Source organism: Crotalus tigris, unplaced genomic scaffold, assembly GCF_016545835.1.
Source record: "Crotalus tigris isolate CLP2741 ecotype Arizona unplaced genomic scaffold, ASM1654583v1 scf7180000017601.7605149639:7615979, whole genome shotgun sequence".
NCBI lineage: Eukaryota > Metazoa > Chordata > Lepidosauria > Squamata > Viperidae > Crotalus > Crotalus tigris.
The window spans coordinates 6,401,108-6,428,780 of record NW_024096505.1 but is presented as its reverse complement, the minus strand read 5'-3'; the positions used below and the strand labels follow the sequence as shown (position 1 = coordinate 6,428,780).

General features: G+C 43.9%; 1 protein-coding gene across 1 annotated transcript; it reads left to right on the top strand.

Annotated features, from left to right (window-relative positions):
- Window positions 1–8,103: 8,103 nt before the first annotated feature.
- OLIG2 (oligodendrocyte transcription factor 2) lies at window positions 8,104–13,499 on the top strand. Its single transcript, XM_039319187.1, has 2 exons — window positions 8,104–8,258; window positions 9,600–13,499. The coding sequence occupies exon 2, from the start codon at window positions 9,622–9,624 to the stop codon at window positions 10,567–10,569; it is 948 nt and encodes a 315-aa protein (XP_039175121.1). The 5' UTR covers window positions 8,104–8,258; window positions 9,600–9,621; the 3' UTR covers window positions 10,570–13,499.
- The last annotated feature ends 14,174 nt before the right edge of the window (window positions 13,500–27,673 follow it).

The window sequence follows — 27,673 nt, the reverse complement described above, 5'->3', positions numbered from 1 at the left end:
TGTGTGCAATGCAATGGCCCTGTGCTCACTTGTAGTTTAGCACAATACTATCATATAATGATTTGCTAATATTACTCTACGGTTATGCAATTAGTCTCATCTCATCCTCCTCCCATGAATGAAATAACCTTAAATTATTATTAAGAGTAGGTCTTTCCTCCTTAAGCCAACACTACTGAATACCCAACTTCAAGGTGTGTAAAATCCATAGCGCTTTGTCACCCATGATCTATGTGGGGTTAATGGTTACATGGTTTGAAATTACCAGTCATCCAATACTTGGTCTGGAGAAAAATAGAGGGAATATTTGTGAAATTCTGTTTTAACATTGAAATATTTCCAATGGAAATCTCTAACTTGAGCGATAGCAAAAAAAAAAAAAAAAATTCACTGTCTGGGAAATAACCAAAGGTGTAGAACTCGACTTCTATTATTTCTTTGCCAGTTTCCCTACATTTGTCAGTTTCAGTCACACTCCTACAGTCCTTTACAATGAAGTAGAAATGGTAATTGCCCAGGAATTATTCATCTTTACTGGACCCAGAGAGTTGCTTGATATAATCTGAGGGAACGTCTATATACAATTCTATGTGATCTGATGTGGATGATACTAACAGCAGGCCTGTATTAATTAATTTACATGTTTGACACTGTCCTAAGCCATTAAAAAAGCATGAGGAAAGGAAATAAGGTCTTTCTGGGAACACTATAAATTCCCCTCTCTTCTTCTCCAGTTGGCACTGGTGCTTTGTCCATAAGAAAAGAATTGCATATATGTGCATTGCTATCTAGAGTATACTATTACAAGATCATGTTTCTGACTGGAAATAACTAATAGGAAGGTAACATTTCTGTATACCTCATATAAAGGTTGTCTTCTTTAGAAAAAAAGAGCAAGCCAAGAATTTATTTTTTAAAGATTCTAGCAAGGCAAAGATGTGATGTAAATAATTTAACATAGGTAACCTCCCAGAAGTGCGGTCCCTATGATGAAGGATTGTCCAGTATTTATTTTTGGATGCACCCTTCCCTATCCTTTTTTATGTAACTGTCATTTTCCAGGATCAAAACAGGCCAATGACTATTAGGCCTAACTGAAGAAATTGCTGAACAGGTTTGTTGTGACGCTCAAACGAAAGTCATGGAAGATATTTAAGATATGTTTACTTGGGTATAGGGAATAAGGCTGTGAAGATCTAGCTCAGTGGTTCTCAATCTTTTTAATGCCGCGACCCCCAACCGGTCGTAAGTCGAGGACTACTCAACCGGTCGTAAGTCGAGGACTACTCAACTGGTGCAGCACCGTTTGCAGAATGGGACTTTTGGCAGGCTCAGCAGGGCAGAGACAGCCCGGACAATTCCTACTGGCTTTTGAAAGCCAATAGAATTAGACTCGATTCAAGAGAGTCTATTCTATTGGCTTTCAAAAGCCAATAGAATAAAAGGGAGTAGCACAGCTAAGGAAAAGGGGGAAAAAAGTGGTGGACTGCGTTGTTTGGCGACCCCCGTGAAATGGTCGTTCGACCCCAAATGGGGTCCCGACCCACAGGTTGAGAACCACTGGTCTAGCTGCTCCTCAATTCCCAAGAGTGGCTGATAGGCCCTGTAATGTTATGGGTGTTCAGAGGAACTAATTTTAATGGATACACAGGAGGTCCTCAGGATTTTGCTGTTCCATCAGCTGGACTTGCTGCTGCTTCTGAGCACAGAAGATATGCAATTTCTGGAAGGCTGAGAAGAGATAGAGATGCCGGCAGCTCCCCCCAAAATGGGAATAGAACAGCCAGAGAAACCACCAGACTCTTTGGAGGCAAAAAGATCAGCTACAAAGTCAGTGCAATGAGGGCAATGAGAATTTGACAGCTTAACGAAGCCCCTTAATAAGGTGAGGGCCTTTATTTGGAAGAGCCGGGCAGACACCAACACTGGCTTCTCTCTAGCTCTGGATGGCATGGCCTCTTCTGCGATTTCTTTTGATGTTCTATGTGCAAAGCTGGCTGAGGAATTCTGGGAGTTGAAGTCCACAAGTCTTAAAGTTGCCAAGGTTGAGGACCCCTGTTCTATGGTTTCTGTTGCATTCCTGCCTTTTGCAGCCACATCTCTCTTTTCCAAAGAGTGGGCTAGCAATTTAACAAAAAGGAATGCCTTTAAACTGGCAAGAAGATGTCAACCATACTCTTCCCTCAGCTTTGTCTTTCTGAGGGGAAGTGCAGGGGCACCATCTTATCCAGCGGGTTCCCAGGGATCAAATCCCAGGGAACCAGCTGATGACTATAAAAAAAAAAAAAAAAGTGAAATCTAAACCCTGGGAAAGACTGATCAGGGAGGAGACACTCTCGTTTGCCAAACCAGCGAACAATGAAGCAGCACCTCTTCCTCCCCCCCTCCCCGCCCTCCCCAGGGGGCTTTCCAGATTCACGGGGCTCTTTCTCTGGCTACCAGGCAACGGGGCAGAGAGGAAGAGGAGGCCCTGCCGAGAAAGCAAAGGCCCAGCCCCAGTGGGGCGATTGAGCCCAGACTCCTCAGGACTTGCCAAGCAAAAGTATAGCAGCTCATTGTTTCTCAACCTTGACAATTTTAAGGCATGTGGACTTCAGCTCCCAGAATTCCACAGCCAGCATTGCTGGCTGTGGAATTCTGGGAGATGAAGTCCACGTGCCTTAAAATTGTCAAGGTTGAGAAACACTGGTTGGGAAGTCAGCCTTTTCCCCCCACTGTCGCCCTCCAGGCTATTGAATTGCAACTGCTACGGCCACCGTTCCCCCTTCCCTGCACTGTGGATGGACGGGGAAGGCTGCGGGGATCCCCCAAAGCCGCCGCAGGTCAAAAAGGACCCCGTCTGGAAGAAGCGCGCTGGAGCCCGAGGGTCGGTAGCCAGAAGCCAACGCCTTCTCCAGCCGTTAGATCAGAGGTCGCTGAGCCACCGGCAGCCCCCCCCCTTCCTAAATCCATCCCCTTGAAGCCCGGATACGTCTACCGCTATTCAAACGACAATTCTGTTACCCCCCGGTGACACGTGTCTCTCGTCTCCGTCTCCACACCTTTCTCGCGACGCTGCCCTCCTCCCCAACGCCTCCTTCATTCAGTACCCCCCCCCCGCCGCGTTTGAACCCCACGGGGGACGCTGATCCTCAACAGATGCCGGAAGGGAAGGGCGAGAGGCCAAGATCAAGCACTTCCCTCGGGAAAGAGATGTTCCTTAAGGAGAGGAGGGGGGAAGGAGGAGGAGGAGGAGGAAGAAGAAGAGCCGGTGTTGGGCTGCGCAGAGTCCCTGGGCCAGCAGGAGCCCGACGGTGGGCATTGGGGTCTGCAGGGCTTTCCAACTTCAACTGCAAATGGAGTTGGGCTTATTAAAGACGTGTCAGCAGTCTTCCTCCATTGCACCATCCACAACATCATTTCTGTGTAAAAGGACCTAGCCGAATAGAGACTTCTGTGAATCGATCTGGGCCCTCCTAGCTAGGGATCCCAGAGTGACAAATACATCACTTAGATGTGGGGTGTCTGAATTCACCATAACTGGCCACTGATCAACGTTTCTTTTAAAAGAAAAGAAGAAAGCACTAAATTCATTGAAATGAAGAAGAATTCAAGCATTATGCAAAATTATTTTGCTTCACTAGGATTGATTAAACAATTGTAATTATAAAAGGGGACTAGTTCGTGGGCATTTTAATTATAGGCCAGTTAGCTTCACACCATCTCCAATCTTCCCTTCCTTTTTGACAGGGGTTTGGAGCCTTGGAGGGTCAGTGGTAGGCAGCAATGTAGCCAGGCCCTCTTTTAGCAGCTAGGTTTAGGGTCTAAATTAATTTTTTCCAGTCATGATGTGGTTAAATACACTAGCTGTGTTCATAAAGAGCACAGGCTATTGGTCTCCCCCCTTTCCCTCTCTCCCCATGCTTAATTTCAATCATGAAAAATTAAGACTTCATCTGTGAGACCAGCATTGCACGTCTACCCAGAAACAAGTAAGCCTCAGGACTGTTTTGAAATTGACTCATTCCACTTCATAGCTCTGTGATGTTCTAGAAAAGTCCCACCCATCCAGTTGACTTTACTTAGCTTCCAAGAAAAGGCAAGGTTATCCTGGGGTTGCCATCTCCTATGACAAGACTGAACACCATCAACCATCCACTCTCATATCCCTATTAAGGAATACTTTCCTCTTAGATCAACAAGATTTGTAAAGTCACAAACTTTGGAATATTTAAGGAATCTTCAGCAGGCAAGCTGGCTGAAAATGTATGTAATTCAGTTTCAGGTAGAATAAAAAAGATACTCTAGGCATGATAAGTGGATTGTTTACTAATTAAATTTGTATGCCACCAGGGTTGCTGGGAATCCAGCAAGATACAAATTAAATACTGTAAATAAATTTATTTTTTGAATGTATAGAAATAATGTTAAATTACACTACAGCTTCTCCTCAGACTTGAGAAGAAGTGGGAAAAATAGTTGATAGCCCATTTTTACGTAACAATAACCCTTTTACACTAAAGAAGGAGGGTTTTATAAGACCTCTTATAAGAGTATTTTCCCTAATTTGGCTTCAGTACAAACTCTGCATTTGTTCATCTAAAAAGTGCCCAACTTATCTACCCTCTATTTTTTTAATCTACTAGGAGAACTGTATATCTCATAAAGCATGACTTTTGATTTTAAACAACTGAATGCCTGTTACATAGAGGAATGGGGACTAAAATGGAATATATACTTCAACGCATGCACAAAGAAGTTGTTGCTCATAACATATATGCTGATGTGATCTGAGATGGAAATCTCTGTGAAATCTTAATTTCTGTTTTAGATTGATTAAGAGCACGTTTGGTGTAATGGCTAAGGCACCAGGCTGAGTTCTAGACCCACCTTAGGCACAGAGCCAGCTGTGTGACCTTAGGACAGTCCCTCTCTTCCAGTCCTAGGAAGCAGGCAATGGCAAACCTCTTCCAAAATATCTTGCCAAGAAAATGTGATCAGGAAATAGATATTTAATTGGTTATGAGACAATTCAGTGAAAACCTTGCCGTTATACCTGTGCTGTAGCTACTTGTTTACACTGTATATAGATCTGACCACCATATCTCCAGAAGGATATTGTAGAAGTGGGAATCAATCAGAAAAGGAACAAATTGATTAAGAGGGCAAGTGAGTAGCAGTTACAAAGAAAAAAAAAGGTTAGTGGGAAGGGATTTACTGGATGTATAACTATAGTATTACTGTAATGTAGTGTAGTGCTGTATTTATTTATGTTTTTATGAGTGGCGCAGGTTGTGATGAAAAGGATGAGAGAGAATTGTTCTCTGCTTCTCACAATTAAGAAATGAACATTTAGTGATTTGCAATTTATGGAGTATGCTAGCAGAAGAGGTCAGATATTTGGGCAACTTTACCAGGAAGTAAGACAGACTCATGGAAAATCAGGCTATTGATAATGGTTGTGATGGCCATATATTAATTCCAGGGTTTGCAGCAACAAGCCTCTCCATTCAGTTGTCAATGAACATGAGGACGGTGTGGATTTCCCATAGTGAAAGGCTGGCCATCGAGAGGAAAAGACTGATGGATCTTTACATAGCCTTGTATTTTTACAAACTGGATTCCTCTAGTGATGATCTGGTGCCAATTAATGCTTCAGCCCTATCAGCGTGCAGGGCCAATGTGTGTCTGTAGAATTTAGTGAGGAACTGAAGAATGTGTGTGAGAAAGGATTGGGTAAAACGATTCATAATCCAATTAAACAAAGGCTAGGATCTTAAAGCCATGTAATCTCAATTCTTCTGTGTAATGGGTTTTTACACGGTGTCCTGAGGACAGCCTGATTCAGATGCAAAATTAAGCCCGGGAAAGCCTCTGGGCTCCGACCTTTTAAGCAAGGCAAGAAAAAGCTTGCCTTTCAGCAGCTCCTTCCCATCCCAGAGGGTAGTTGCAAGCGAAGGTGTAAGAGGAGGTAGGCTGAACTGCAAGACTACCTTTACTTGTCCTAAATCTCATTGCCGATGGACGTAATAGAAATTTAAAAGAGTCACGCGAGGCAGCCTCAGTTTCCTCCCCTCTCCCCACCATGTGGCTAAAGTGCTCCACGCTAGCAGGGTCGTGCCCATTGACTGAACAGTGTCCTCAGGATCTCCGTAGAACCGTTTTGGGATTCTGGAAGGTTTTCAGGGGACAAATGCTTGTCCGCCGCCATAGTTTAAGCCCCCTTTTCTCCAACTACTTTGGCTCAAAGTTCTTGGCGAGAACTGGCAAAATGGGGGATCCCCTCCCTTTCTCCGCTTGCCAACGGGAGCCCAGAATACACCTGTTACCTCCAGATTGCCGTCTAATTGTCACGGATCATCATAAACACCGTTAAAAAATAAACATTCTTCACGCCTCACTTCAAACGGTTGAAAAAAAAAAAGACATTTAAGCAAATTGGTGGGACTTCCCGAGCCAGCTGGAAAAAAGCCGGTAGAGTGCTGTAACAAAAAAGGAGAGGCAGGCTTTGGGTGAGCCGAGGACCGCCGTTTGCTGAAAAGAGTGTGAACACTCAGCCCGGTAACTGTCTCTGCTCTTCTCCCAAGGCCGCCCACCACGGAAGGAATTTATTTTGCCTGGGCAGCAAGTTGCAGAAAGCCAATTTCTTCCAGGCGCAGAGGCGTCGGAAGAAATGGACCACCGTGCCTGGATTCCGACTGAGCGCGCCGAAATCTCTCTGCCCCTGCCTAAATCTGAAAAAGGGCAAAAGGGCAAAAGCGCTTCGTAGCTCAGCGTATTTTTTTTTTTTTTAATCAGAAGCTCCAGCTTAAGGCAACGTTCCCAAGTTTCTGCTCTGTGAAATGGATTTAAATCGTTTCAAATATATATATATATATATTTGTTGGGTGATGGGTGAGGCACCCGGTCTACCAAATATAAATCAGTCTGTTCCGCGTTTCGCTCCAGTCTAGGAGCATGTTTTGCAGGCAGACCTCACATACCGTGAACACTATAAATTCAAATGTTTGTGGCTAGCAAAGAGTGGGAGAAATAGCTATACTAGTCTCCCACTAACTCTTTGCCAGCCACAAAATTTTGAACATATACATACATACATACATACATACATACATATATATAGTGTGTGTGTGTGTATGAATATATATGTATTTATATATGTATGTGTGTGTGTGTGTGTGTGTATGGTGTATATATATTTCTTCCCTTCCTCCCCATGCGATTCGTTTTTAAGACAAGGCTTTGAGACTGACTGCAACGGACAACCGTTCGCAATTAGGGATCCTTTCAAAAGCCATTCCAGTTGGAAGGACTTCACGATTCCTGAGGGGGGAAACGTTGCAGTTTTCCACGCTTCTCCTCTCCCGATCTTGAAACACGGTAGCTGGTCTCCTTAGGGTTTTCTCGAACTCTTTCCTTTTCCTTTTTTTTTCCCTTTTTTCTTTTCCTCTCTCGGTTTGGCCCAGAGCAGCTAGAAGAAAGCCTTTTTTACTTAGGCAAAACTCCCATTCACTGCCGACAGAGCAGGGGGCGCGGGGGTTGGGCAGGGCGCCCTTTGAGCGCGGAAGTTACACCTCGCTGTCTGCAAGAGATATGGATGGGCCTCCAGGGCAAAGGGGGCTCCCCCGGGCCGGAGATAAGTGCCTCGGTAAGTGCGGGATAGTGCCGCATTGTGGCCCCGTGAGTGTTTACATTGGGCGGGCGGGCGGGCGGGCGGGCGGGGAGAGGGGCGGGCTTCCCAAGTGGCTGTGAACCCTATTCAAATTCTCCGGCCCAGGTGGAGAGCCAGGCTCCCTACTGCTCCCCAAATGTTATTGTTTCCTCAGGTCCGAGGCGGTGTTTGGACTCCTCTCCCGCCCGCCCCGCCCCCCCCCCCGCCAGCTGTTGCGGGTGCTGTCATTGCAGCGTTTTATTCGAGAAGCCACAAAACTCTCCTTCTGTCTCCAGGCTCCCCTCCTTCTCCCTATTGGCTGGGAGGCGAGGAAGGCGTGTGTCCGAACCCGTTTCACTGAGCGGAATTCGGCGGCGTGACGTCAGTCTGCCGTTCCCTCCCCCCCCGCGCGCGCCTTCCCCCCCTCCCCAGCCCCGCAGCAGTTCGCTCATTGGCGCAGCCGCCCGTCCAGGACAATATTCATTGTTCTTTAGCGGCTCGGCCGAGCAACGTGGCTATAAAAACGCGCGCCGAAGGAGGAAAGGTGCTTCTTATTAACTGGAATCTGGGGGCAGCCCGCAGCTCAGCTAGAGCGGATCCGGCTGGCCAGGGAGACCCGCTCCGAACTGTAAGTCTTCCGTCCCGTTCCCTAGCCGGCAGGTTCGCTTTCGTACAGCCCGCTGAAAACTCATTCCCCAGACTGCACCGATCAGCCCGTCCCAGTTCCAGGCGGGAGCGGTGGGTGGCTTTTTTTTTTTTTTTCCCTCGCCAAACTTCCTTTTAGCGTTCCTCCAAGAAATATTATGGACACTGTAGTGATTTGATTCAGGGGATTGAGGAAAAACAGGCATTCAAAGTAGATCTGATGTAGCGAGGAAATATTTATCTTGTTCTAGTGAATTTTTTGGAGAAGAAATCTTATTTGGTCGATATATTAAGGAGAAGGGGTGGATTGTTTTTTTTTTTGTTTTGTTTTGTTTTGCATGGAGTCATTTCTGACTAGAGACGAGTAGAGAGGGCGCCGGGGTAGTTGGCTGAGGAGAGCTGGCCGGTTATAAAACTCCTCTAGCATCAGAACAAAGATTAATCCTAAATCGCCCTGCGATTTATTTGGGTAGGCTTTTTAAAAAAAAATACTTTGAGGCGATGTGTGAAAGTGGGTGGGCCTAAATCGATGCAAACCGCAGAGAGCAGATTTAAATGGGACATAAATGTAGTTCAAATAGAAAAGTCCAGCACACTTTGGCCAAACAAGCAAAAAAAGTTGTCAAAAGTTTGTTTTCAGGCTGTCCCTTTCACATCTCATTTCGGGTAGGGGTGGCGCTCGGGGTGTTTGGCGGGAGAAAGGCAAGGCAAGGCCAGAATGTTCAGTTTCTGCTGGAGGTAAGAAAGAAAACGAGAAGATGGGCTGAGCTTTGGAACAGGACGCTGTTGCGTGATCCTCAAAACAGTTTCAGCCGTTTCTTGCAACCAGCGATTAAACCGCAGCAGAGTCTACGACGAGGGGCCCGGTTTCTCAATTTTATTTTATTTTTTAAATTAGGTTTTTCCATAATGCTGGAAACGGGGAGGAGAAAAGCAGGTTATTTTGGATATTTATGGTTAATGATTTAGACACACAGATCTGAGGCTAGAGGTCGTTCTTTCAGGCTTACAAGTAAATAACGGTGTTTTTTTTTTTTTAAGAAAAGGTTTTATTCAACATATTGGCCACAAGCCAATTAAATTAACAAATATGAACTCTAAATCCTCTCGGAACCCCCGGGCTTTCAGACGTGCTGCACATTTTGAGTACCGGCGCCGGGCTTTTTCCGCGTTTGGCGGAGCGCGAGAGAAAAACTGTGGGTTCTGGTTCGGGGCTTCGCCGACGCTCGGCCCAAAGCCCCGACCGCGACCCTTTGCAAGCTTTGCCGCCAGCCGGCGGGGCTGCTCCGTTGCCTGACGCCGCTTGTCTCTCTTTCCTCCGCAGGCGGCCGGGGCGGCGGGCCAGCATGGACTCGGACGCGAGCCTGGTGTCGAGCCGCCCTTCGTCTCCGGAGCCCGATGAGCTCTTCGTTTCGGCCAGGAGCAAGAGCGGCGGGGGCTTCTCGGCGGGCGGCGGCGGCGGCGCCGTGTCCAGTTCGACGCCCAGCGACTCCACCGCGGAGCTGAGCGCCGAGCTGCGCAGCGCCATGAGCGCCGCCGGGGTGGTGGTGGTGGACAAGCTGGCCTTCAAGTCTCCTTCGTCCTCCTCTTCTTCCTCCTCCTCCTCCTCCTCTTCTTCGACGTCCAAGAAGGACAAGAAGCAAATGTCGGAGCCGGAGCTGCAGCAGCTGCGCCTGAAGATCAACAGCCGGGAGCGCAAGCGGATGCACGACCTCAACATCGCCATGGACGGGCTGCGGGAGGTGATGCCCTACGCGCACGGGCCCTCGGTGCGCAAGCTCTCCAAGATCGCCACCCTCCTGCTGGCGCGCAACTACATCCTGATGCTCACCAACTCGCTGGAGGAGATGAAGCGCCTGCTCAGCGAGATCTACGGCGGCCACCACGCCGCCGGCTTTCACCCGGCCGCCGCCGCCGCCGCCTGCTCGGGGGGCCTGGTGGGCCACGCCGCGCCTCTGCCCACTCACCCGGCTTCCCACGCCGTGCACCACCCCATCCTGCCCCCCGCCGCCGTCTCCAGCGCTTCCCTGCCCGGCTCCGCGGGGCTGTCGGCCGTCAGCTCCATCCGACCCTCGCACGGCTTGCTCAAGTCTCCGCCGAGCGCTGCGGCCGCCGCCGCCGCTGCAGCCGCCGCTGCAGCCGCCGCCGCCGCGGCTCCGCTAAGCAGCAGCTTCCAGCACTGGGGCGGGATGCCGTGTCCCTGCAGCATGTGCCAGGTGCCGGCCCCCTCGCACCACCACGTCTCCGGGCTGAGTGCGCCCAACCTGCCCAGACTGACCGGCGACGCCAAATAAAGGGCGGGACGGAGGGAGGGGAGGGCGAGCAACCGGGAGCGGGGATGAGCCACCCACCCACCCCCCTTGGGCAGAGGAAATCGCCCGCCCGGACTTGCGCGCACGCCCAGCAGCCCAAGGTAAGGAGGGTTCCTCCAAGGACTTTCCGAGAGCGCGGATTCCAAAGCCCCGGACGCTTAAAGGAGGCCCTCGGAAAAGGAGTCCGACCTTCGCGGAACTGCGGCTGCCGTCTTCGCTCCGCTCCGCTGCCAGCCCCGGTCTGGGTGGAAACGCAGCAGGCGCGGCTGCCGGAAGCTGAGAGCCGGGTTTCTTTTCTTTCTCGTTGTATAAAGCCGGGAAGGACCCCGGCCTGGGTTAGACGCTCGCCTTCAAAGAGAGGGGCCCAAATGCCCAGCGTTTCTTCCCACCTTGAGGGGTTTCCCCCCCCTCTTTTAAAAAGTAGAGGGGGGAGGGGTCGGATTTGCAGGCCGACTTAAAGCTACTTGATCTACAATTTCGTTGAAACTGGGAAAGCTTCAGGGCCAGAGTTGGCGGAGGGGATCGTCCCTAGGCTCCTCTCTGGACGTCCCCGAGCGAGTGGCGCTCGTTAACAATGTAAACGTAGCGCTGGTTATATGGATTTCAGAGTAATTGGCTTCCAGCCTACATCCAGTAGCGATTTGTAGGACTTTCAAGAACAAAAACGATCCAGTTACCCTAACTCAGAAGAAAGGCGACTGGTCTTGGGCGCGATCCAACCGAAGTTTAAGCAGTTTTAGGTGCCACCGATCTCCAATCCCGACTTTCGGAAGTTTATCCCAAAGTGAGTCTGACGCTGGGTAGGTGGTCGCGGCGGTTGCCTAGAAGCTCTGGCTGGATCGAGGCCCGGGCCTTTAGGATCGCAGTGTTTTGTATTTGGAGCAGCAAATACGAGGAGACCAAAATAAAGCGAAGTCCCCGCATCTGCTGTTGCCTGGGGGGGGGGGAGTTAAGGGTGGCATTCCTCGATGCATTCTCCGGACAGCAGCGAAGGGGGTCCTTTAGAGTTTCCTGAGTGTGTGGGCCTACGGATTAAGATCTTTCCTCCCCCACCCACCCCTTTTAGAAGCCACAAGACTTCCTTTTCTTGCTCGAGCATAAAGGTTAAAAGAAAAAAAAGGGGAGGGGGAGGGAGACATTAAGATTGACTTGCGCTGCAATATTTAGACCCTCCCTCCCACCCTTCAGGGCTTGTTTCTGAATGAGGTCTTCCCCCCCTTCCCCCCCTCTTCGTCTTAGCTCGGTCACCTTCGAGAGATTTTTTTTAATCACCTGTTTATTTTTATATATATCTATAAAATAAAGAAATGGAAAAGTTCCTAAATAATATTTATTATTTGGTTGCAAAAAAGAAAAAAAAGAAGTGACCCACTGTTTTTAAATAATGAGAATAATTAAAAGAAAGAGATAGAAGAAGGACGTCTGGTGTGTTGTCCCTTCATTTCCATCGAAGTGCTCTCTCTGTCTTCAAAAATAGGGGCCCAAGCCCCTCCTTGCACCACAGCGCAGCCCACTAACTCCTTAACTTCAGCAGTTGGGTGTACTTGATTGATGCCCCTTCAACAACTGACAGTCTTTTCTAACTCCCTCCAAAAGATCACTACATTCCGCAGTATAAAGACCCGCTGCCAAATAAACACGGGTTACCTCCAGCTGCAAGAACTAACATGCCACAGACACCTAAATTCAAAGGGACACAGCCTGAGTCCAAGGTTGGGGCCATATTAGTACTTTTCCCACGCTGTTGGAATTGCTGGCAACCAGTCTGTTATGGCTACTTGGTGACTCTAAAGCTTGCACGGGTAACACTTTATTTCTCCACGATCCTAGGTACCTTACGGGCTGCTTCTTTCGTGGACACTCAACAAGCCTTCTCTCTCCGCTCAACGCCCCCCCCCCAATGATACTTGGGTTACCTGTGTTACAGATGTGTTGATAATATATCCAATCAGCCGAATAATTGTTCTAGGGGAGAGATTGAGAAATGATGGGTGGGGTCAGCAAATTGAGGTTCTAATTTCCTATCACCTGTTTTCTAACCAAACCAGCTCTTTCATTGAGCGAGGGCATTTATTTACACAGGACTTTTGCCCAACCCAACAAGGGGATGCAGCTGATGGAAAATTGCCACACTTTCCAAAGGTGGGGCGGAGGGCAGCCAGTGAGGGGATGAGGGCAGGGGTTTTTCTGCCCTCACCTTAATCTTGCTCAGCCTAGATGTCGGCCAGGCTGGAAAACCCCTTTTGACGTCATTCCTTTCCTCAGGATGCTCCGACCAGGCAGGAGGCAAAGGATTTTATTTTATATTACTGTATTTTTTCTTTATTAAGAGTTTTGGAGGGAAAAAATCAAACCTAACAAGAACAAAGAAAGAAAGACAGAAATAGAAAGAATGAAAAAGAAAGTATTTTTTGCAGTAAATATAAGTACAACTACAAAATTACCTTTTTCTCTATGGTTACCTATTTTCCCTTTTCCCCTATCATGTATTTTTCTAATCATCAAAGTTGTAAATCATATGATCATGTTTTTCTGTTCCATGAAAAAGTCTATAAGGGATTTCCAGTTCAGCAATAAACATATATGTTGTCTTTTTTCTAATCATGGGAGCCCTTTTGGCTATCTCTGCAACTTCTACCATCTTGTCCAACCATTCCACTTTCAGCAGGTAGTGCTAAATATTTCCACTTTTGAGTATATAATAATATCACTGCAGTTATCATATATAAAAACAAAGTTCTATGACTTTTATTCCAACTCTCTATCCATCAATCCCAAAAGAAAAGTCTCTGGTTTCAATTGTATATATTACCTTTTATTCTGTATTAATGACTATATCTGCATCCAAAACTTTCTGGCTTTTTTACAAGCCCACCAAACTTAATAAAATGCACCTATTGTTTCCAACATCATTTAGAAGTACCTTTATACATGTTAGACAACTTATGTGGTGACAAAGGAACATCATTTTACAAAAAAAAGGGAAAGGTTTTTAAATTCACTTCTTGGAATGATTTTGCTTTGTTTTTCTTCTGCCTGGACTAGTCTCTGCAGTTTTCTTGGCAAAATTTTAGAATGCTTTGCCACTGCCTACTTCCTAGGGCTGAGAGAGAGGGGCTGGCCCAAGGTCATCCTTTGTGCCTAAGGCAGGACAAGAACCCACAGTCTCTAGACCAAACTGGCTGTCTCCTGGAACATGCCCTTCTCAAAGCAAGCCTTAGTAGGTTTATAGCTAGAATCGCATCTGGACAAATTTTAGGTAAATCTATTCCAGCCCAGCCAAGACCACCCAAAGTTTGGAGACTTCCCACTCAGTCACAAAAATTCACCAGAGGCCTGTCACTCTCTCCCTCTTTCAACCTCTGAGGATTGTTATCAAATAAAAGGAAGAGAGATAGAGAGATCCCCGTCTGTCTTGCATTCCTGGGAGATAAAAATCTAAGGGAAAAAAATTGGAGCTGAAAGAAGCTTAGATGTACACTAAGGAATTAAATAGTTAGGGCTAGGGCAAATGTGATGGAGAGAATGTGCAGCCCAGCCCATAAACTACAGATCTAGTTCAACAATTAAAATATAAGTATAAATTGAGTGAAATAAATAAGTATAAATTAAAATACAAACTACTCTATTTAACTTCCAAAGAGGTTTGTATTTGATTGACCACCTATTCACCATTATTCACTGCTTCAGCCATTGAGCCAATGCCTTCCAATTTTTGTTTTTGTTTGTTTGAGAGAGAAAATAAGGGAATAACCTCTCTGGTATGGAAGGAAGGCCAATCACTTCAAGCTCTCCCTAATTTTCAAGAGACAAGGAAAGTTTGTAGGAAAGAGGCAGAGAGAAGGAAGGAAAGGGGATTTTATCAAAGTGTCTCTTATTATTTGAAATAAAATGATTATCTGATTTCTGGGATCTCTAACCATGTAAGTCGAAAGCAGGTAAGCAGGCAGGCTCGAACATCTGTCATTGCCGAAATCAGATCCCGCAGATCAAGTATCCGGGTGCTCAACTGTCGGAGCTCTAATCCCGAGAGGTGGACTAATGGGGCCCGCTGCCTCCAACTTGCTTTAACGGAAGGACTCGTTAGATCTACCTCCGTAGACTGCTGCCAGGTTCCCACCAGCTTGGATCGGGGAGGGAAGCGGCGCCCTCTTCTTTCAACTCGCCCAGGAGACCAACTCCAGATTCCCTGCTTATAGGCAACCCAGGATAGAAAACACACATCCCTTCCTTCAGAGAAAAATTTCTGTACCGGAAGTAGTAGATAGACCAGGGTTTCTAGGTATTGTAGATTTTATCTACAACATTCTTATCTGAAGTTAATAGGAATCGTTTTGCACGCAGTTCGTCCCGTTTTCCAAAGAAATTCTCTTCTCGGGATGATTCCACCTTGCCATCCTCCCCTTTTTTTCAGAAAAGTAGGGGTCCTCATCTCTGCAGGACCATCACCCTGCGGCTAAAGCGCAGCCCTGGCCGTATTCATCCCGCCATACACTCCTCTGGGGCGGCTCACTGTGCGGATTGCAGCGAAAAGCGCCCCTCTGGAGTTCGTTCTCGGCCTTTCTTTCTATACCGGGGTGCGTGGGGAGCACCTGTCACTTGGAACATATAAGTGTATACTCTTTACCCACTTGGGAGTAGGATTTATTTTAGTGTAGGCACGCAACTATAGATGCCTATGTGTTAAAGGAGTGTGGGGAGGGTCATTGAAAAAGGCACCCCGCCCAAACTCGCCAAAAGACTAGGCAGAAGTTGGGAGGCTCCTGGTCTTACAGAGAATGGAAGGAAAAAACGGAGAAGCTGCTCAAGTCTCGAATAGCCCGCGGTGGGAACGGGAGGGAAAATAAAGAGATTCTCTCCCGGGTGAGATTTCAGCCCGGCTCTTTCTTGTTTTTCTGGGAAAAAGAAGGAACAGCCTTTTCTGATAAAAGCTTTAAAAAATATGATTTCCTCTTAGTCCGAAATAATCACAGAATACTACAATTGCATTGTAAGTCGGGCCTCTGGCTTGTGACCTCTTTCTCACGTCGAGTTAACCAAACCCGTGATTTACGAAGCGCGATTGGCGCCATTTAAGAGTGAACAAGGCCTATTTGGGTTTCGACTGAATGTGGTAAACCGGGATTAGACCAGAGCTGCCTCGGACCACCGGTTACAAGTTTGGGACGCTTCCTGGACCTCTAGGAGAAAAAGCAGCCTCAGGGGTGTCCGAAGGGAGAGGCCAAAAGTCAAAGACAGCGACCGCAGTGCCGCAGTGTGAGGTCGAAACTTCTGCTTTTTACGGGCGTCGCGGCAGCCATTTTAATTCCTGCTGGTTCTCCAATCAGGAGCTAGATTTAAAAAAAAAAAAAACCCTCAAGGCTTTTTGTAGATGGGGTGGGGAACCATTTTATGACTTGTACACTTGAACTTCCAGAATTCCTGAGCCAGCCAGGAATTCTGGGAGTTGAAGTCTAAAAGTCATAAAAGGGCCATAGTTCCCGAGCCCTGATCTACAGCTTTGAGTTTTGTTTTTTTGTTTTTTAAAAAAAACCCTGTTAGTGCTGCGACCATGGCAGCGAGAAGCTCAATAGGAAAGTTTTCTGCCTTGACCAGACAACTAATTGGAAGCGATGTCTAGGGACGGGATATCTTGCAAGGGCATTGGCCTCTGAGTTTTTCACTTCTGCAAACTTCGCCTCTCCATCTTGGGGAGCTAACGGGGAGAAAGGCAGAGGCCATTTTCGCCTCAGTTTAGGTAGACGAGAGTTAAATCATGTCTTGGACCGCACAATACGATGAATCTTAAACTAATCAAACGACCTGACTTCACACAACAAGGTAACCTGCCGAAGCGCAAAATAGAGAAAATCATCGTTGAACAGCAAATCGCACTCATCAACCAACGTAGCAGCTAAATCTAGCCGCCAAGTTAACCTCGCTTTGGGAAGACGGTGCGAGAATCGCGCGCTCTGTAATTAGTGATTTCCAAGGGAGGCTGCAACCTCTTCACTCAATGCTGCCGGCTACATGTGGAGTACGTGTCCCATCGTCCCCAGCCCCGAATGTTGGGAGCTGTCGGAGGAGGCAGCATTAGGAGTAAACTTCCATGGAGTAGACTTACGCAGTTTTCGCCCCTGACGCTGGTAAACCGTTCTCCCCATTCTTACTCCAAGGCAAATCATCCCGCCGAATTCATTGCTCCTTACGTCCAAGGAAACGGGATCGACTGAGACTGGATTCCCCGCTCAATTATTTGGCAGGAAATCTCATCAAAATTGAACATCTGACACCCATTTCCTCCCGTGGGCTGGTATATTTCGACAGCAAAAAAACAAACGCCTGAACTCCAGACGTTTCCGGGGACGCGGTCGTTTTGACCCTTTCTCCGGATCAAAATTGTAGAAAGAAATGTCTTTCGATAGTAATACGTTGAGTTTTTCCCTCTTCCCCAGGCCTAAAATGGTACAGTAAGTAAACCGAAGGAGAACGGATCGAGGATTTCCTCCAGGTCGATGATTCCCGGTTTAAGTTTGGATTCCTGGATCAAAAAGCTTGCCAAGTTCCAAGGGTTTGAACCGGCTTTGGGCCAGCTACGAAGCAGCAAACTCTGGTGTGGAAAGAACTGCGCTGTTGCTTTCAGAGAGATAAAAGACAACACAGCAACTACCAGGCCTTAAGATAACTGTAGCGGTGCAGAGTACTATAGAGAATAAGTATTCGCTTTGGCCCCACACTAGGCCAAAACACCAAACCACGTGATAGCAGAATGTGATGGCCCGGTGCGGAACCCAGAAAGACACAGCCAAGGCTGGCAGTATTTCTAGGCAAAAAAGGCTGGTGCTACTCCCATGGGCTTTCTGGAGCAGCCCCTAAAGATTCCCCCAAAGCTCTGTCTTTTGAGATGATTTTTATCTATTTACCAATTATTCTAAACGTTCTGATCATAGCCCACCCATGTAGATTTCACCTGCCAGAGGTATTTTGCCATGCTCCTCTAAATTCTGTTTTAAAAGGCACTAATTGAGTTCAAAAGCCCTTGTTCCCATGCATTGGCCTGAACATTTTTTCCCATATTTTGACAAATGAGGGAGGTGGAATGAGAATTCTCAACTGAAACTTATTTTCCAAAAGGACCTCCACAGGACCTGCTTCCTTCATGTCTCTCCCTCTTATAAACTGAGGCCATACAATGCACAGCCTTCTCATCTGATTTATCTGGTTTTGGCCAAGATACCTGTGCTTCAGCCTGATGGTGTGAGATCCCAGTTTGTAAAAAGTGACTGGATTTTGGATGGGGAGGAGTTTCTATAATGCTTCTGATGAGGGAACTGAAGGATTTCTGTTTATTCAGCTTGAAAATGTAAAGAGGAAGTTTTTCATCAGTGGGGTTGCAAGAAATGGAACTCAAGAGTCCCATAGGCCATAAGGCACCTAAAGGACTAGAACTGATCCTGAGAGCTACCAGGCTTTTGCGGGACCCACCCAATACCCAGATTTAATGCCAAAATATTCTTTTTCTGAAGATACCAGTAAGATCTGTCTGCAACTACTTAAAGCATCTGTGTCTTCTTGGGACAATCTGATGCTGTGTGCATAGCGCACTTGCTCTGAAGCACCTTTTGGCATTGAATCTGAACCTCTGCACATCTCTATTTAAGGTGCAGCAGACAGATGCTAAAATTTTCCTCTGGTGCACTTGAAAGCATTTATTGTGTGTGCACGCACACACACAGACAAGATGATGTGTATTGTACAGTTGCTTAAATCAGAAGTCCAAAAAGTACAGAGAGAAGGTGGAAAAGGCAGCTTTTTATTTCAAGCAACATTTTAATTCAGTGGAGTTGGTACTTTTCTTAGACAATGTATAGTTGGAAGAAAATATTAAAATGCTTCTTAGTTGAGTTTTGTGTGTGTGTGTGTGTGTGTATGTGTGTGTGTGCATGTGCACACATCTTATGTAGTTTTTATTTCATTTCTGTGACCTTAGCAATTATAGTTTTATTCCAAAATATGTGCGTATATACAGTAACTGTCCTGAGATCAGTCTTTCATGCATCTGAAGAAGGGAAGCTCACATCAGTGCCATAATGAATAGGATCATTTTTTAAAAAAAATCTGCAAAACTCTGCTTTTGCTACAACAGATGAATATGATGGCCTTTGGGGAAGTATCATTGACCAATATTATCATCACTGTGTTGTTCCCATATGTTTATCATTTGGCTTTGCCCAAGGAGGTCCCCAGAAGATCCTGTTTATTATATTTTGGGTAGCTGTGGTACTTCCTTCCAATCAGTTCATCTGAAATTACAGAATATGAAGTCATGGAGATTTTCTGTATGCTTCATGTTTCACTAAGTCACTTTCATTTCAGATTTTCTGGATATGATTAGGAGGCCTAGACAAGCTTTTTTGAGAATGCACTGATTATTCATAAACATATCCTATAAACATATATAGCAGGATGCTGTTAACTTGTAATAATTATGCTCTTAGCACCTTTAACCCTAATAATGCTTCCATTTAAATCCTAGTAAATGCAAGATTTCAATGATAGACTTGTTTTGAAAAATGAACTCTCGTCAAGGGTGGTGTGGATGACTTCTTTACTCAAAGTGAAATGTGAGACTTTCTGTGTGAGTGAGTTAACTGAGCAGAATGTCTGAAGAGTGATGAGTTTCACTTTACTTGATGTATATAAGCAGAGAGGGGAGAGCCGTGTTTCTCAGGTTAAAAGTTCCAGAAAACTAAAATAATTATGGGCTCTTGTCAAAAGTAAATCAGTTTCACTTAAAGTAGATATCTTTTTCAGACCCCTTAATTATCTGATTTGTGGAATCTGTTAAAAAGGTTCTGTTTTTCTAAGCTATCTAATTGGCTAACCATTTAAAAAGATCTGGGTTACTGCAGTGAATGCTGTTACAAACCCATGATGCAAGTGAATGGGGCAGAAGAAAGAAAAACTAACCTACCTGAACTATGATGGAATTCCAAGGGCTACAAAATGGAACTGGGCAGGTAGATTCAGCAGGTTCTGCAGGAAGCTTAATTGGCACTAAAATGACATGGTGTAGGTCTTATTTAAATTAGATACAATCAATTCAGATGTATCTACATAGTGCTTGTTGCAGTCCTTACACTGTATGTTATTTCTGGGGTTGTTGGGTGTTTTAATCTGCTTAGGATGTTTTGAAGGGCTTTAGTTGGCTTGTGTGCTATGCTGATTCCATGTGGTTTTAGTAGTCTGTTTGCGGTTTCTGAGATATTCTTGATGTATGGCAGCGTAATTCTTTTTAGGGTTTGTGTGGGTTGTACTGTATTGTTGAATGGGCAGGGACTTTTTTGTTAAAATTGCATGGATATCCATTTTGTTGGAATGTGTTGTACAGGTACTCTATTTCCTTTTTCTGCTGTTCTGGATTACTGCAGCGTGTTTGGGCTCATCTAAATAGAGTCCTTACATAGTTTCTCTTGCGGGATGTTGGGCTGTTGCTTTGGTAGTGGAGCACCTCATTAGTAGGGGTGGTTTTTCTGTAGACTTGCATTTCTAGTTTGCCATTGTGGTCTCTGCTGATCGGGATGTCCAGGAAGGGTAGCGAGTTGTTTCCTTCTTCTCTAGTAAACTGGATTCCTTTAAAAATGTTATTGATGGTTCTGTGCATGTTCTCTAATTGGTCCTTTTTTATTATGGTGAAGGTGTCATCTACATATCTGATCCATATTTTCAGTTGTATTTGTGGAAGTGCTGTGGCTTCTAGATGTTGCATGTTGACCTCTTCTATATGTCCTGAAAGCGGTGATGCTGTAGGTGTCCCTTTGATTTGTTGGTAAACTTGTCCATCAGAGGTTTATGAGATCCATAATCCTGAGTGTTTCGATCTTCATGTATTCGGTTAAGTCAGGTGTGCTATGGAGCAATGCAGTCGTGGATTCTTTGGCTAATTCTGGATCTATAGATGTGAACAGGGCTATGACATCAAATGAGACCGTGATTTCGTCCTCATCTATAGTCACATCCCTGATGGTTTGAAGACACTGTAGTAGAGAGTTAATGGAGTGTGATTATTTAATCTTATTCAATCTTCCAAAGAAAGAGTAGGAATCTTGATGGGATATCAGATCTTATCAGCAAGAATTTGGATGAGCACTCTTTGCTGCCATCTATTGGTTGTTCAGATATATGTACCCCAGTTCAGGTATCTTTACATGAAAAACTTTAGTACAGTATGCATAGAAAAGAGTGCTCAGAAAGAACTTGATCCTTGAGATGCTTCACAATGATCCAGCATATTACACTGTTACCTGCTCTCCTGGTTTTGGCTTATGATCATTGACTCACACTCTCACAGTTGTGGTCAACAGGTTGGAAATAATTAGGGACATTTTCAAATCACTTTAGGATGAACCCTGAGGCATGACAGTTTTTTTTTTTGAAATATGTGGAGATCTAGTGAATTTAAAGTGACAGCAAAAATTTACTGGTGACAATGTACATTTGCTCTTTCCTACACACACACACACACACACACACATTTTCACTCATCCATGCTTACATACATTCTTCTCTTTTAAGTTGACAGGCACTAGCCAGAGAGATGGAAGCCACCAAGTCTGGATCCAAAGGCAACTCAAAGAGTGGGTGGACTTCAGGATCTTTTTACTTCATTGATTCACAAGACTGACAGCTACTCTTGCCTTGCTGATATTCAAGTCTGGTAGCTGCTGATGGGACTTGGGGGGGGGATGGTTCCATGAGCTGAGGCCCACCTTTTGTCTCATTCAGGTGACATTTTTTTCTTTGTATCCTTAATAATTTGGTTCCTTCTTAACGCCCCAAAGGATCTTGTAGACAGGTTTCCTGGCTTTTATCCACCCTGCTTATATCCCTGCTTCATCTTAGGTAAGGCAGTTTCAGTCAAGTCACGCAACAGCTTACATGCGTCTGTAAGTCATGAAGTGTGCTCCAAAACTGAAGACATTTTATCTGCCTATATGTGGTTAACAGAATCTTGTATTACCTGCAGTTTGAATGGCATCATGCTAAATGTTCTGGAATCTTCCCAAAGAGTGCTGATTGCATATATAGTACTTCATTTATAACACTTCTCCAAAGAAGAAATGACATTGAAAACAAGTAAAACAGATGTTTCCAGCTTCTCATTCTCAGCCATCTCTTTCTTTTTGTCTGGATTAAGCCTCAATTCCTAAATTGACAAAGCTGATCCTTTGAGGATCCTTATGGAGCAGCATTGTCCAATAAGGGCCAATTTAATGTCAGTTGACTTTCATCTGATATCCAGACAATATAATAATATGGCAGAAACTATGTGTCAAATATTATCTAAAGTTAACAGAAACTGATTAAAACTCAATAGAGTTTACACTCAGTAGAGAACTAAACATTGAACAATGTTCTATTTTTATTTTGTTTTAGTTAAAATTCAGGATGAGTTACAATTTTATGCTAGGCTTAACATAAACTTGTAACTCATCCTGAATCTTAACTAAAACAATTATATAAAACACTCTAGGTATAGTTTTTCCTCCTTATGTTAGTTAAGGAGGAAAGACTATACCTAGAGAGTTTTATATAATTATAAACTGATTACAATAGGAATTACTATGCAATTAAAATACTTTTCTACTTCTAACTGCCCTCATTTTTAATCTACCTGTTGTGTTATAGTGCTGATCAATAACCTTCCCTCTTCATTTCTGGTGTTAGTCCATGGCCAGAATTTGCCAGCTGGCCAAACATGACACCTGTCCAAGAATTCTCATTCAAAGTCTCTAGAGCAGTGTTTCCCAAACTTGACAATTTTAAGGCATGTGGACTTCAACTCCCATGCCTTAAAATTGTCAAGTTTGGGAAACACTGCTCTAGAGCAACCTTCTCCAAGCTGAGTCCCTCCAGTTGCTTTAAAATGCTATTCTATTCAATCCAAGCCAGCCAAATCAATTATTATGGATGCAGGGAACTGTCTTTTAGATAACTTTCCCAGATTTGGGGAAAACTGGTCTTTTTCTTTTCCAGTTCTTTGCTATGCTGCCTGTAGCATCAGGAAGATTTGTAGGCAATGATAGTGTAGAACAAGGGTGTCAAAATGCCGGCCCGTGGGCTGGTTGCATCATACGGAGGCTGTGCCCACCTCAGCTCTGGCAATGTAAAAAAAGTCTCAATATGTCATGACACGTCACGTGACACGGCAAGTTTGACACCCGTGGTATAGAATATACGTGGCAGTTAATTTACAGCTCTCTGCCTAAAGGACAAGGAAACGTCCTAATTAAGGCTTATACTAGCTTATATTTCTCTCTCCTTTATTGTTCTTTCTACTGATTAGCTCCTATTCTGTCCTTCAGGATAGAAATATGTTTATCATGTTAACATGTTTTCTGTTTTTGGTTGGATCACCAATGCCAGAGAATGTGAAAGCAGATCACTTACGACATGACAGCGTTTTATTTAGAAGATTCTTATGTTTGGAATTTCAGCACTAGATCACTTCATGGATGTGGAATCTACAGATTTTTAATTGCAATTAATTACCGTTCGTAGCATCATTGACCATGCTTGCTGGAGTTGCTGATGGTTGTGGCATTTAGATCACCATGGAATTAGAGATTCTACTGCTTCTGCCTCTCACCCGATCCCAGGTTAATTGCTCACAAGTATCTTCCTTCTAAATTAATTCATTGTAGCTGGTTAACCAGTCTTTGTTAGTAGTATGAAGCTCCTGCCTGGAAACCATACATTTTGCTTCTGTTGGAATAGGGATAATGGAGATGCTTATCTAAGAGCAAACAAGGAGGGAGGAGGGATATTTAAATTCACCAATTACTTTGAATGATTTACAAGGCAAGATTTTATATATATATATATTACTAAGTTTTTATAGTTACAAATCTTTAGTGGTTAATAAACAAGTGTTGTCTGGGTTCACATATTTAACATTAATAGTAATACAACTTCCAGTTCTACTCTCTAGTCCATTTTTTCCAGCCATTTATAGAAATTACCCCATGTTTGGAAATATTCTGTATCTTCTTTCCCTTTCATTTTCAATGTAAGCCTATCCATTTCTGCACAATCTAAAATTTTCCTGATTATATCTTCTTCCGATGGTGTTTCTTCGTTTTTCCCATACTGTGCAAATGCAATTCTCATTGCTGTTAATACATGTAATACTAAATATATACATTTTTTGTTATAGTTCCCTGTAATTATACCTAAAAGAAATCATTCTGGCTTAAAATCTACATGTTTTCTTAGCATTTTCTGTAACCCCATGTGTATTTTTGACCAATTTATTTTTGCTTTAGGGCATGTCCACCAAAGGTTTTTACTTACATTTCCAACAATTACTAGACATGTTTTTAAACATTTTTGCTAATCTTTCAGGTGGTAAATACCATCTGTAAAACCTTTTATATAGATTTTCTTTATAATTAGCTGCCCTTGTTATTTTATAGTTCCTTTCCCACAGGTTCTGCCATTTTTCTAATTCTACATTGTGCCCAGGTTTTTTTTGTACAGGACAAGACTTTTGAGTGGGTACCTTTCTTCTACAGCAAGATTATTTATGAATCCAGGATGAACCTTAAAGACATCTAACTTGGCATCTCTGCCCAAATAGAAAAAACAGTAAGCCATTCATCCATTTTACAAATGCTCAGTTTCCTTAATATGTATAAGCTTTTCACAGGATTGTAATCTGAAGACGTGTTACGAAATTGTGTTTGTGACAGAAATATTTATAATGAACATTGAAACAATAAGTTTCCCTAGAGCAGTGGTTCTCAACCTGTGGGTCGGGACCCCATTTGGGGTCAAATGACCATTTCACGGGGGTCGCCAAACCACGCTGTCCGCCATTTTTTCCCCTTTTCCCCAGCTGTCCTACTCCCTCTTATTGGTGGCCACACCCACTTGGGGGTCACTACAACATGGGAAACTGCATTATGGGGTCACGGCATTAGAAAGGTTGAGAACCACTGCCCTAGAGGAAAACAATAACAAATTTGTGGAGTGTAAGTTTAGATACACTTTTAGATAACAATAAATAATGATGGCTAACTATATAGACAACAAGGCATCTCACTCCAAACCTTTAAAGGCAAAAGCTTTCCTATTTTGTCAGTAAAGATATTGAAGCTGATTAATCAAATAACTATTTGTATAGCTATAGATCAAAAGATCTTGAGCCACATTATATTATTTATCAGTACTGGTATTTACTGGAAACAAAGTTATTTCCATAATTTTATTTCTGTCCATGACTTGTTCTTCAAAAAGATTCTTCTGCTCTCCTCTTCCCTGTCTTTGTCTCTATATTTGGGTTTATCTTTAGAAGTTTTGTCCTGCCATTTATTTTCCCTTTTGGAAATGCCTCAACAAACTTAATTTCCCATTGGCCTTTTTCTTTTTCTTTTTGATTTGGTAGGTCAGAAATGGCCATGTGCATTTGAAGGGGCTTTCTAGATGGGCCACCCGGTTCCATTGTTCCTTCTCATGTATGTTCTTATGCCAGCAGGGAGCCATTGGAAAGAGCTCTAAGGCAAGAGACTCAGACTGTGTTCCTAGCATATCTCTGCTGCCCAGCCATCATCAATCATAGTATTCCCCTGCCAGACCAATACAATTGGATCAGGCCCAGTGCACAAGAGGGCTTCTTGAAAGTAAGAAGTGTGCCTTTGGGTTTTAATATATTCCCCGAGTTGATCCTCTGAGATGAGAAGGCCATCCATCAATGTCACCAGATTGGAGATTGATTACAGTGCTGGATTGTATGGGATTTGACAAATAAAACACCAATTGTTACATTCCTATTTTCAGTAAAATGTGCATCTTTAACTGAAAATAATGACAGCCAGTCTCTTTATTTGGTTACAAGAGAAAACTTATGTCTTAATAATCTGGAAAGCAGTAAAACTTCAATTTTCCAGAGTATAATTCAATTAATAGAATCAATAGATGAATCAATGGAATCAATAGAATCAATAGAAAAAAGTTTTACTTCACAGTCCAAACAACAATCCAAAAGCAGTCTGGAAAGTTGTTATGATTTGATTATTTGCATTGATTTATGTAAATTATATCAGTGACATGCATTCAGACTTAACAGATGACTCAGTCCTCTCAAATGATTCATTAAATCAGCTGGACACTTTTGAACACGTGATTCTTTCTTTGCATAGTTCCCCAAATATTTGCATCATTTATTATTTTTAAAGCAATCTATACCAAACATAAGGTACTTTATAACAGCTGTACATTCCAGTTTATGAAGCAATAAATGAGTTAATATTTAGAGTGCCCTAAGACAGTGTTTCCCAAACTTGACAATTTTAAGGCATGTGGACTTCAACTCCCAGAATTCCACAGCCAGGAATGCTGGTTGTGGAATTCTGGGAGTTGAAGTCCACATGCCTTAAAATTGTCAAGTTTGGGAAACACTGCCCTAAGATATTGTGATGTTCTTGCCATTTCCCTTTTCTTCTGCAAAGAAAAGGCTAAGCTATCCCCTCAGAACGATTAGTGGCTGTTAGCCTGCTGTCACCAGGTGTTTGATTTAATTTTGAAAAGCCATTGAAGGAATCTTAATTGAGGAACCAGAAAGAGAGAAAAAGTGATGTCAGGAAGATGGGCATAGAGAAGGGAGAACAATGAAGGATTTTGAGAGATAGTAAAGTTGGCAGCTTTATTTTTAGAAAGACTAACATGGTTGTTCCACTGGAAAGACAAGGAAAAAATAGGTGGCCCTACCATTTTTGAATGTGCTCAGTACTTTCTCCAAACCCTCCCACCACATGGTTCTGTATAGTTTACTCCAATAGGAATGCAACAGTGAGCAAGCACTGGGCCTTCAGCCTTCAGCACCATCTCTCCAATGTGCCAGAAGTTATGGCCAAGGAAGAAAACTGAATCTGCAGAGAATCTGTAGAGAAACAAGTGAGTAGAAATCCTCTTTCAGATCAGAAACACTCAGAGTGAAGAAGCCTTCTGTCTGCAGAAAGCAGATCTGGAGTCAGTTGCATATATTTATGCCATTAATCTGATTCTCATGTCACAAAGAATAAAGAAATGAGTGAGTATAGTTTCTTAACCCTAATAATCAAAAGCAGTACAGACAATAACTCAGCACAGCTGAGGGATCTTTTTACATTTATGTGTGCATTTATTCATGAGTGTTTTGAGAATATATTGTTCGAGATCCATAGAGAGCCCATTTAATTTGGTGGTGCTGGTGGTTTTGTGACTAAAGAATGACAATGTCTTATTTGAAACCTATTATTGTGTGATTTAGTTGAATATGCTACATGGCAGTGCGAGGGGCATATGTCTCTGCAGACTTAACAGACACTGAGGTCTGCCACATTGCAGGCCTGAAATAAAGTAGGGAACGAATGTTATTTCTCCCAAGAATGGATGGCCCCAAGCAGCTTGAGTACAATCCAGCAGCATTCATTGATTAGTTACAGTTTATTAACAGCCCATACATTTCTCATCTGCTCCTGGGAATTTGTTAAGAGTGTCACCTGCAACTGTGAGAAATAATTTGCAAGAATACCATGTCAAGAAGCATTCCCCCCCCCCCCGTTTGCGTTTCTTGGATCCAGCTAGAGCAAGTGATGCTAGAATGCTGTACAGAGTAATTCTTTAAGCTGTTTTCTCTCTTTTGTTTTAAAAAAATAAAAGTTCACCATGAAGAATTTTGAGCAACTTTGCTAACAGGAAAATGGAAGCACATGGATATCAACCTTAGCATAGGAAAATCTCTGGAAAATCTGGCTTTTACCTCCCAAAAATCTGGGTTGTTTTTTTTTTAAAATCTCTCTGCTCATTGACTAACTCAGGCAACAGACAAACAAGTGCAGCCATTTAACAGAAGGGGATGGGATGCTGATATGCCTCCTCTCTGTTAGTGAAGCTTGTTGAAGTACGGAGTAGTAAATGCAGTTACTCCTCGACTTACAGCATTTAGTGACTGTTTGAAGTTATAGTGACCCTGAAAAAAGTGACTCATAACTGTTTTTCCACACTTACAACCGTTGCATCATCCCCAGGGTCACATGATCAAAATTTAGATGCTTGGCAACTAACT